This window comes from Gavialis gangeticus, unplaced genomic scaffold (genome assembly GCF_001723915.1).
Source record: "Gavialis gangeticus isolate Ggan-Ray unplaced genomic scaffold, GavGan_comp1, whole genome shotgun sequence".
Taxonomy (NCBI): domain Eukaryota; kingdom Metazoa; phylum Chordata; order Crocodylia; family Gavialidae; genus Gavialis; species Gavialis gangeticus.
In genome coordinates this window covers 23,427,831-23,438,602 of record NW_017728996.1, presented here as the reverse complement: position 1 = coordinate 23,438,602, position 10,772 = coordinate 23,427,831, and the positions used below count along the sequence as shown (strand labels likewise).

Genomic DNA, 10,772 nt, shown 5'->3' with positions numbered 1-10,772 from the left:
GGCATCTTAAGGGCTTAATCAATGGACTCTTCCTTAAAATGCTCCTTCTGACTTAAATTTAAGTGGCAGCGTGTGGTCTGGAGGAATAAACACAAGTTCACATCCTCTTCTTCCACTTACTCTAAAGTCTCTAATGTTTTCCATCCATTTCACCATTTATAAAATAGACAACTACCACTAATTCATCTCAGAAGGAGCATTTTAAGGAAGAGTCCATTGATTAAGCCCTTAAGATGCCAATTACTTTAAAGTGTGTTTCATATTCGCATTACTTTTTAGAAACAATCTCCCCTCTTCCTTTCTATTCTCCTTTTCTTATTTTTGTGTATTTTCCTTGTCTGCTTTTATTTCCTTCCCCTTCCCCTCAGCTTTGCAACTCTTTTCTCCATCTGTATTTTTTTTTTTAATATTTTGGCCACAGTTCAACTTGGAAAAGTTAAAACCTCAAGTTTTCTAGCTATTTGAATTGGAGTAAAAAAAATTTTAAATCAACTACTTGAAAGGAAGGCTTATAATATTTTCTTATTCTACAATGCAACTTTGTTTCCAAGAAACAAAGGTAACACATTGAAATACTAATTGCCTGTATTAAGGTTCTAATAAATGTAATGCAGACATTTTTTAAATGCACATTGCTTCCTCCTCCCCTTAACTAATGAAGATTAACAGGCCCACATTCAGCCACAGCTTTTAAAAATACAACTAAATTTTAATGGGAAAGACAATGTTAAAGAAAAACTTAATAGATATTAGGCTATGACAATGTGGAAACAAAATTACAATTTTTTTTCTCTGCCATTACAGAAATGTGTCTGGAGAACTGTAGTGCTAGAAATCCTCAATCAAATTAGTAGCTTTGTTGTTTAGTAACAGAGCAATATTAATGCACGTTGTTTGTAGCTCTGGCCATATAAATTTTTTTTACTGTAAGTAAAAACCATAGATGAAATTAGTTACCTCACTGAAAATGTGAGTTTAGATACTGACTTTAGAGGTACCCGTATTTCATTTTGTGAATGTTCAGTAGAAAATTCATTATAACTGTATGCTCTTTACCTAATTGCAAATATAAGCTATTTGTCATGTTGTGGATACTAAACCTTTGTTTTTATCTATTTGCTTTTACAGTGGAGGATGAGGGTATGCAGGCCGTTATCAGAAACTTGCTAAGGAAATCAAGGAGCAAGTTCCCGATGCTGAGATTTTGGGGGAAGTGGGGAGGAGAGGTAAGCTTACTGCAGAAGTACATAAAATGTATCAATAACACTCTGAGTTACCTCAGCTAAGAGTTGTACAGTCTGGTGGAAGTGTATAGGCCTTACCATCCTATGCATTTGTAGCATTCCATGAATTAGTAACCGTGACTTAATTCTTCAGTGTTTTTGTGTTGTGGTTCTGTCTCATTATTGAGCATAAGGTACATTGACAGTCATATGGAAAACGTGCTGTTAGTAGTACTAAAGATGAGGGCCAAACCACAAAGAATCAGATGCAAATCTACATTTGTCCAAAGTTTTGGGCAAAAGAGGCTGGATTCTAATTGTGTCTAGATAAATATTAAGAAGATGGGCTGCAAAATATTGTTAGAATAGCACCTGAAAAATCTCTCTCTTGCAGGAAGCTTTGAAGTCAAGATAAATGGCAAGCTGGTATTTTCTAAAATTGAAACTTCTGGCTTCCCTTTTCCAGAAGATGTAAGTAATGAATGCTTTTTGTTGCTTTGCATAGTGCAACATCCGAGGGAATAAACTTCTCTGTACATAGCAGTAATTTTGTGACCTATTGCTAAAAACACTTTTCACTAACAAAGGGGGGAGGGTAGGCAGCCCAGATTGTAAGTGGAGGCAAGAAGAGTAAGGTTCACTCTGGGTGAGGTCTCAAGGTCCATTAGCCAATAGCAGTCCTTTCTTTTTACAAGCACTGCTTGGCCACTCAGAAAAGGTGACACGAGGGAGAAGCAGGCTGCAGCCCTGCTTGCAGTGGAGCAGTTCTTCCTCCCTGCAGATCTTACTGAACATCCAGCTTCCTTAGGTTGGATGCTGCAAGCTGCTTTTCTTCTTCTTCTGCAGAGTTCTCTTTTTCTCCCTCCTTTACCCAGTAGCAATTTTGAGACGACTTCTTCAGCTCCCACCATATCCAAAGCCCAGCTTCTTCCCGGTGTTAGCAAACCCACTTGTTTTTCCCACTGCCAACCAATAGCAATCTATGGAGAAGTTGCCGTAATGGGCTGTTTGCCAGTCACAATAAATAATTCCTTTTATTATGCTCATTCTCCATCTCAATCCCAAAATGAGAAAATAATAGGTTTTTTTGGAATTGTCATTATGGGAAACTTTAATTTCCCAGATAGAGATTGGAGGGCAAGTTGCTAGTTATACTAGATAGCCCAGATTTTTGTAATAGCCAACTAATTTCCTCACCAAATGGTCACTCACCAAATTATTGAACCAGCCACAAGCTATTTTAGACTGGGTTTAGGTGTGTAATAAGGGTACAGGGATTAGTAGAGGAACTTGGGGAAGGAACTGGCTCAAGGGGAGAAAGCAGTGAGGAGTAATGAAAGGAAAAGCTGGAGGGGGTTTATTATTGGAGGTCCTCAAGGGTGGGTCTTGGGACTAGTCTTATTTAATATTTTCATTAATGATCTTGACACAAATAGGAGTTTGTGACTGAAATTTACAGATGACACAAAGTTGGGAGTCATCTTCGATACAAAAGGAACCAAGATATCAGACATAGAGAATAAGACGTTCAGTAGCACAAACTGCTGAGTCATTCATTTGGGGGCTTGATACCAGAAACATCGGCTAATCAGTAGGAACACTAACTAGTAGGATAAGTAACAGCCTCTAGTGTGATGCAACTGCAAAAAAAGCAAACATGAACTAGGGTTCATCAGGAGAGACAGGGAAATATTTCACAATGCGCAATGCCATTGCACAAAGCACATGTAAGACCACGTGTAGAATACTGCATACAATGCCAGTTGCTCCTGTTCAGAAAGATTAATGGAAACTGGAACAGGTGTAGAGAAGGGCTCCTAGGGGCATCTGGGAGTTGAGTAGAAGAGCTTCTCCTTCCAAACAGTCTAGAAGAGAGGAAACTTTTTAAAAGAGCTTGCCTGTTTAGCACAGCAAAATGAAGGCTAGGAGCAGTTATGATTGGTCTCCACAAAAGAGAAGGCTGAGGGGGGATCTTGTGGCCTGTTATAAACTAGTCAGGGGGGATCAGCAGGCATTGGGGGAGTCACTGTTCCCCCGAGCACCGCCAGGAGTGACCAGGAATAATGGTCACAAGCTGGCAGAGGGTAGGTTTAGGTTGGACATCAGGAGGCGATATTTCACCGTCAGGACGGCTAGGGTCTGGAACCAACTTCCAGGAGAGGTGGTGCAGGCTCCTACCCTGGGGTTTTTTAAGGGGAGGTTAGGTGAACACCTTGCTGGGGTCGTTTGACCCCAGTACTCTTTTCTGCCATGGCAGGGGGGCGGACTAGATGATCTGCTCAGGTCCCTTCCGACCCTAGAAACTATGAAACTATGAAAAACCTTGGGCTTAGGAATGAAACAGTGATATAAGCAAAAGGCCAGTGCTGGCACAAGATCAAATGGGTAGAAGTTGGTCACAAATAGATTCAGACTGGAAAACAGAAGAGGGAATCCTACCCAACACAGTAACTGGATTCTAGAGCAGCCTTCCAACCTTGGGTGGTGGGGGCGTGCAACAAACCAAGGTGCTTTTAAGGTATGTTGGTTAGAGGAGTGATACAGTATGGTGCTTGTGATAGCAGGGGACTGGTCTCTTTCAGTTGTAGGTACTACTGAAAAAAAAAAATGCTGCTATTCAGCATTTCATGTATGAAACAGTAAAGCTTTGTGCTGTTAAGGATTGAGGTCTTTCTGGCTCAGTGGAAAAGTATTCCCTGACTGAAAATGTGTGGTAAGGAGAGGATCCAAGTCTAGAAAAATCAAATACATGGACAGGTAAGTGCAGTAGGCAGGAGATTAGATAGTACAGTAGGTGACTGAGAAAGGCAATGAGAGAGATAGACAAGAATTATTTAAATTTTGGGACAGTTAATGGTGTGTTAATTCCAAAAGCATTTTAGTAAGTAAAGCAAAGGTGGTTCAAGTCATGTTCCAGTTTTTGCCGTGATCTGACATAGGCCCAGCACCTCCCTCCCCTCACCAAAATATTACCGTTTTCACCATGGTATGTTAATGTCTTGATTTGATTTTTAGATTGTGGAAGCAATTAAAAAAATAAAGGATGGAAGCGGTTCAGTTGAGAAAATTACCAGGAAGCAAGCAACAGAATGCATCGTTCTTTAGAAGAAACTACAGAGTTTAAACTGCTTAGAAAAGCCACCCAGATTACAAATGGGGAACAGATTCTTTTAATGACTGTTTTTATCAAAAAAGAAGATAAAAAGTAGGAGAAAATGAAGAGTCGTTCCAACTTTAATCTGGTGTGCTGAACTACAATAAAGCAAAAGGAGTTCATGGCAACCTTATATCCAACTTTGTCTTTCTTTCCTTTAACTCTTGTCTACCTTAATCTCCATTTGAGTTGTATTCATGTCGTAGTGAATGCTATCAGAAGTCTATTGTCACTTTATTTCAGTGGGTGTTACGAATTACACTCTTAAAGCCACGTGCAGTTCGCTCTAGGCTGGGGCAGTGATCACGCAGAGCAGACACCCAGAATTGGATATAGAGTCTTTATTCGCTGCAGCGAGGTGCCTCCAGAGAGGGACTCCGCCTACCAGTTATAATACTATTTTATACCTTGTTAGTACATCAGCATTGGTTTGTGATTAGCTTGTGCTCGTAAGAATACCCAATTGTTTACTAACTAAACTGCTACTCTATCCAATCAGGTGGCACTGTGCGCCTGAACACCAAAGTTTAACTCTCGTGACTGTATATTCCATATATTCTTGCCAAGATGTATCTTATCTTACAAAAACAATCCTTGCATGGCTTTCAAGTTTCTTCTGTTGACAAGGTTCCTCTTTTGACTGGATTCAGCTAGTTTCATATCTTATCAGTAACCCTTTACACAGCACTTCTCCTTTCACCTGTCTAGTATGTGCTGTGTCCGCTTCTATGTATTGAGGTTAAAGGTGAAAGAAATGGCCTTACTTCTGTATTGCAAAATCCACACACAACAATGGGTTTAGTCTGAAAAGAGGTTCAGTAGATCATGTTAGGCTCTAAAGAAACAAGCACACTGGAATGTGACTGTCCTTGGCTTTGCACTACAGAGCCCCTTGTGCTGAGGCTGTGCTGCATGGCTATGCAACAGAGTCCCCTCGTGGAGACGTGCCATAGGTCCAGAGGTTTTTCCTCGTGGTAGAGCGACCTCACCAAACAATGGAGGCTAATCCCGAAGAAGTCCTCCTTTGGCAGTATAGCTGCATCCAGACCAGGGTTTTTGCCAGCATAGCAATGTTGGCTTAGAGGGTGTACTATATCTATGCCAACCAAACATTGTAATGTAGACCTGGCCTTTGTGGGCTCTCCACCATGGAGACTTCTTGCACATGCAGTCACTTCATGGTTGTGTATAACACTTAAACCATAACACTGCACATCATTAGTCATGTGCTACTGCTGCCAGACTTAAGTGTCTGATAAGCCTACACAATATGATATTTGCCTAGAATGGAACTCAGGAGAGCTTTTTACAAATATCTTTCTTCTTGGAGTGAAGTCCAATTTTGGTTGATTTACAGGTGTATGCTTCTGAAATTATACTACAGTACTTTGAAAATTTCTCACATTTGAAAGTAGTCAGCATATAAATTAAAGCATAGAAGAAGCAATCAGAGGTCGAGTGATGACTCTTCTAGCCTTAAATCAATCACAACAGGATCAACAGACAATGTAAGCAACTGCCAACTGCATAGTTTGATCAAGTCTGAAAGCAAAATCTAACGAAAGTTTTCTAATTCATTTTAGAAATGGCAACAAGCACGGTTCAGAATATTTAGATAGAGTAGAAAGTTAGAGAATGCAAACTCTGGGAAGGTGGGCAGGATTTTCACAAAATGCTGTTAGGAAGAAAGAAGAAAGACAGACCAGACTGTCGTGACAAAGATTCTTCAGCGTTCTGCTGTAGCAGACTGCAGGATTAAATATGAGGCTGGGTAATGCAATCGTTTCTGTCGCCTTTTATTTTCCTTGTTATTAAGTTCAGCTTAAGTTTTATGCATCTTCTGTATTTCCTGTTTTTGCATCATGTAGCTTTTTGTACTGACCATTTGGATCTGCATCACAGGCTAGTGGTTCCCAACTTCTTTAGGGTCAAGGTGCCCTTTATTTAACTCCAGGCACCCCTCTGTAACTTTTGTGAATTGAGCAGCACCCCATTTCAAAAACTTATTATAGTGCTTACCTCCTTTCAAGAGGGATCAGGTAATAGGGCAGAGGAGTGGCCAGGCTTGTAGAGCTTGAGCCAGTCCTCATCTGCTTATCTCCTCACACCTCCCTTATCTTCTCACACCCTGGCTGGAGGGCACCCTGGTTGAGAATCACTGAAGTAGGCCATCAAGAGCAAGCTATAAGCTTGGCAGCTGAGTCCGGGACAGGAGGGGATTTGGGCATTTTGGAGGCAGTGTAAAATTGTGTAATAACTGCCTGAGCTGGACATTCCTACTAAAATGAAAAATGGTCAGCAGTGATATGGTTAACAGCACTGATATTTAAATATCGTATATTGAAACATGTCACTTTTGGTATCAGCATTAACCAGTGAGGTGAATGGCTCTCATAAGCTATTGGATAATTTAGCCAATATACCAGTCAAAAATGGCTACCTGGTGGAATCCACTGCATTCTCTTGAAGTTTAAGAAATAGCAGTAAATGTTTTCATTTGGCACAGCTATGGGTACCTAAATATGGGTTTTTTGTCACAGTTTGCAGGACCTGGGCAGAAAGGAATTCTTACATCAGGGCTCCAATGCTATGTTACAGGAGGGAAAATATACTTCTCTCTAACTGCATGCAAAACTTGGTAATTAACTTTAAGAAAATAGTGTTTCAGTCACCATTCCTTTTTCTCTGGCCACGCTGAAGGTCTGACTGGGACCTTAATTGATGCATCTACTTTGCAAATCTGTGTTTTATGGGTGGAAATGCAGGGGGAGTTATTCTTGGCTACCCTTCTATCATTGTTTCTAATGATCAGCCTTCTCCTGTCATTGAAAAGGTTAGCAGGTTCCATAGTTCAGCAAGCAATATGATGTTGTTACTTCTCATCTTTTAGCTGCATATGATAAAAATTGCCCCTATTGTGCACTGGCGGACAGGCAGAGCTTAAAACTACCAGTTAACTATGTGGGCATGTCCACACAAGTGTGCTCATGCGCTTTGCCTCTCCTCAAAGGTATTTGAGATGCTGCAAAATACACCCTGTGCACATGATTTGGTTCTCTATGATGCATATTTGCAGCACAGACCCAAATTTAGATACCAGGAAATCCCAGTATCAAGAAAAAGTGTGCTGAGAAATAGTGGTGTGGCACGGCTGGCAGCAGCATGCATTGCCCAAAACCAGAGGCTGACCAGCCAGAGCCATGTTCCAGCTGCTGGCTAGGCTCTCTGCACTTGGATTGCTGCCACTGCAGCCTCGGGCCCCAGGTAGGGCTGCTGGGACCAGCCCAGGTGCTGGCCCCAGCCTCCCATACCCCACCCACCAAGGGCAATTTGCCCCACACCTGAGCGCATATGCACGGGCTTTCTCCACAGAACTATCAGTGGCACAAATCCGTGCTGCTGCTAGTTGTCCATGAGGAAACCCATGTGCATGCTCGGCTGGACATACCTTGTATGTCCACAAAAATGAATGGAATTTATAAAAAACAATATCACCAACCTAGTAATACAGAAAGCAAAAATATAAGAGGCTAAAAGTGTAAAGGAATTTTGAGCCCAGTTGCTCCCTGTTAATGGCCCGTGCCATTCCCCTTAGCATATCAAAAACAATTATTTTGCAGTATTACAAGTCAAATATGGTATTTATCATCCTGCATCTTGCAACAGCTATCTTCTGCCATCACAGTTTGTTACTCTGTACTAATAATGAGATGGAATTTGGGGTTAGGAAACTACGACTGGGTCGGACACACAAAGTCAATGGAACTGCATAACCAGCTGTGATGCATGAGGAAAGATGCATGCACTATCATCAGGTTTTTTACCTTAACTAGCATTTACAAGGACAAAGCAACATCTCTTAGCAACAAGGTGGAACGTTGGGATATAATGCCAAAAGAATCCAGGTTGGAACGGTCAGGGAGGCTCGAAGAGAGCTGTGGGGGAAGACCATGCTACTGAGCAGTTGTACTGTAAGATAAGAAAGTTGGTGTATGGAAAGGGAAAGAAAAGAGGTGGAGAAATGAAGAGAAGAGGATAAGAGGTAGCTTCCTTAAGTCACTGGAAGTATCAAGTTCTTTGCAGGCCAACAGATGGCTTCCCAGTCAACATCAGCACCTGATGATCTCAATATATTTTATTCTCTGTGAGTCTGCTTTTTTTATAACATAGCTAGGAGGCTGATCAGAAAAAGTGGATTTAATTTGAGCATCTCAGAAGGGGCTGGGGCAAAGGGTAAAGCTGGTTTGAAAATTTGCCTCTTGTGTTGTTGGTTTAAAAACATCCAGCCGTTGTGGGGTTGCGTGAATGCCTGAGAGAGATTAAAATATGGCATTCAGCAGAGAGCCCTAGAAAGGCAGGCTTGGGCATGTTCCAACCGAGCTGGGCTGGAGGTGCTTTTCCAACCCACATGACTTCTTGAGGTTTCAGAAAAAAAATCATTCCACTTCAGGGATAGAACCAGGAACATCTCAAATTCCTCCTGTAAAATGAGAGTGAGCAGAATGGCCCATCCTGGGATAGTTAATAGCTTAGTGGTCAGCATGGGATCTGAGTTTTCCATTTGTGATGGGAAAAATGTGGTAAAACACGGATTTTTCTCATTTTAACAAGAAAAACCTGGATTTTCTCCTTTAAAGGAGAAAAATGTGGGGAAACAGTGACAGAGTTCCAGTCTGCAAGGAGCTGGGAGGGCGCTCAAGCAGCAGGCGCCACGTGCACTCACAATTGAACATGGCTGCCAAGCAGCCTGGACACTCATTTGAATGTTTTGCCCTGTTCCTAGTTTGCACAAAAGTTACTGAACCCAGTTGGTAGGGGCTAGGGCTGAATACTTGTTTGTATTACAAACAAAAATGTGTCCTTAATTGCAATGTATTCCCAGCATAAGAAAATGTGTTTGTTGTTTCTTCTTTGACATTGTTGTGTGGATACTCGGGAAAGTAATTTCTATGTTGCCAAGATATAATGTTCAGGTTAGGAAAAACTGTTTCTACTATTGATTTTTGCTGTAGCACTGTGGGTTTACTGGAGCATCTATGAGGCAGGACGCAAATTGTGCACTGTTCCTCGGAAAATTAAGGAATACTTTTTGATTACAGTACCAAATCCCACAGGACAGCCAGTGTAGCCCCCACAGAACTCAGAACAGGTGCTTAGATCAGGGGTCAGCAACCCCCGGCACACGAGGCCATTTTGCTCAGCACTCAACCGCCAGCCTGGGCTCTAGGCAGCTGCTGCCAGCCATGGTGCCTGGGCCGCTCCCAGCAGGCAGCTGGGAGGCTACAAGCCCTGTTGCAAGCAGCCCAGGCACCATGGCTGGCAGCAGCTACCCCAGAGCCCAGGCTGGTTGCAGTCGGGAGGCTGCAAACAGCTGTTACAGCCCTGCCCTGGCTGATGGGTGCGGTGTTGGCTGCCTTCCCAAAGCCCAGGGCAGGAGACAACTGGGGCCAGGGTGGGGAGGCAGAAGCTGTTTGTAGTCTGGCTGCAGCCTGACCAGGTTCTGGGTAGCTGCTGATAGCCACAGGGCTTGGGTTGCTCCCAACAGGAAGCTGGGAAGATGCAAGCCCTGCTGCAAGCAGCCCAGGATCCATGGCTGGCAGCAGGTATCCAGAACCTGGGTCAGCTGCAGCCAGGAGGCTGCAAACAGCTGCTGCCTCCCTGGCCCCAGCCCAGGGCAGGCAGCAGGTGCTGGTGATGCTCCCTACCATGCTGCCCTCCCCGACTGCCTCTGCAGAGCAGTGTGTGGAACCTGGCGTGGCAGGACACTGGGGAGGCACATGATCAGATCACAGGAGGTGTGTCTACACAAGATGTTTACTGCAGAGTTGCCCAACTACAGTAAAAGTCTTGGCATCTCCATGCGCAGGGTTATTAGGCTGGAATAAACTCATTAAATCCACAGCAGGTTAGTACTTGTAAATACAAATACTATCCTACAGTAGAGTTTTTTTTTTACGTCATGGCAATGCATATATAGACGCTGATGGTGCTGACTGGGGCACGAGAGTGTTTCAGTGCAGGAGCTGCACCCTCATGCCCCAGCCACCCCGTCCACAGCACATTGAGCCAGGTCAGAGCTGCTCCTTGCTCCAACCCAGCTCAATGTGCTATGGTCCTGGGTACATGTGTAAGTGATGAGCCCCAGAGTTTATTACTCCAGGGGTGTAGGTTGTAGCAGTGTTGATCTAAGGACATAGGCAGACAAGGTTCTTTTGGTAAATCTGATATCTTTTATTAAACCAACTCAAATACTGATGGTTCTGTTGTGGGGTGTAGTAATTGTGGGGGGTGGTGGAGAGATGTTGGCAGGCTTTATATTTCTTGTCATTGCATGGTCTGGATCCATTCGGTACATTTGCTCTGCATTAATATGCACATGTAGACACACCCAGGAT

General features: G+C 43.0%; 1 protein-coding gene and 1 long non-coding RNA gene across 2 annotated transcripts in view; both read left to right on the top strand.

Moving 5' to 3' along the window:
- Positions 1-4,510, top strand: part of LOC109288572 — a 10,263-nt gene extending 5,753 nt beyond the window's left edge. Inside the window, exons 2-4 of the long non-coding RNA XR_002095188.1 lie at positions 1,129-1,226; positions 1,618-1,694; positions 4,239-4,510. This is a non-coding gene — a long non-coding RNA (uncharacterized LOC109288572). The remainder of the gene's footprint in view (positions 1-1,128; positions 1,227-1,617; positions 1,695-4,238) is intronic.
- A 3,271-nt stretch (positions 4,511-7,781) lies between these two features.
- USP50 (ubiquitin specific peptidase 50) overlaps positions 7,782-10,772 on the top strand; it is a 10,731-nt gene continuing 7,740 nt past the window's right edge. The window contains exon 1 of the mRNA XM_019504145.1: positions 7,782-8,521. Within this exon, the coding sequence (XP_019359690.1) occupies positions 8,469-8,521 (53 nt within the window). The 5' untranslated portion in view covers positions 7,782-8,468. The remainder of the gene's footprint in view (positions 8,522-10,772) is intronic.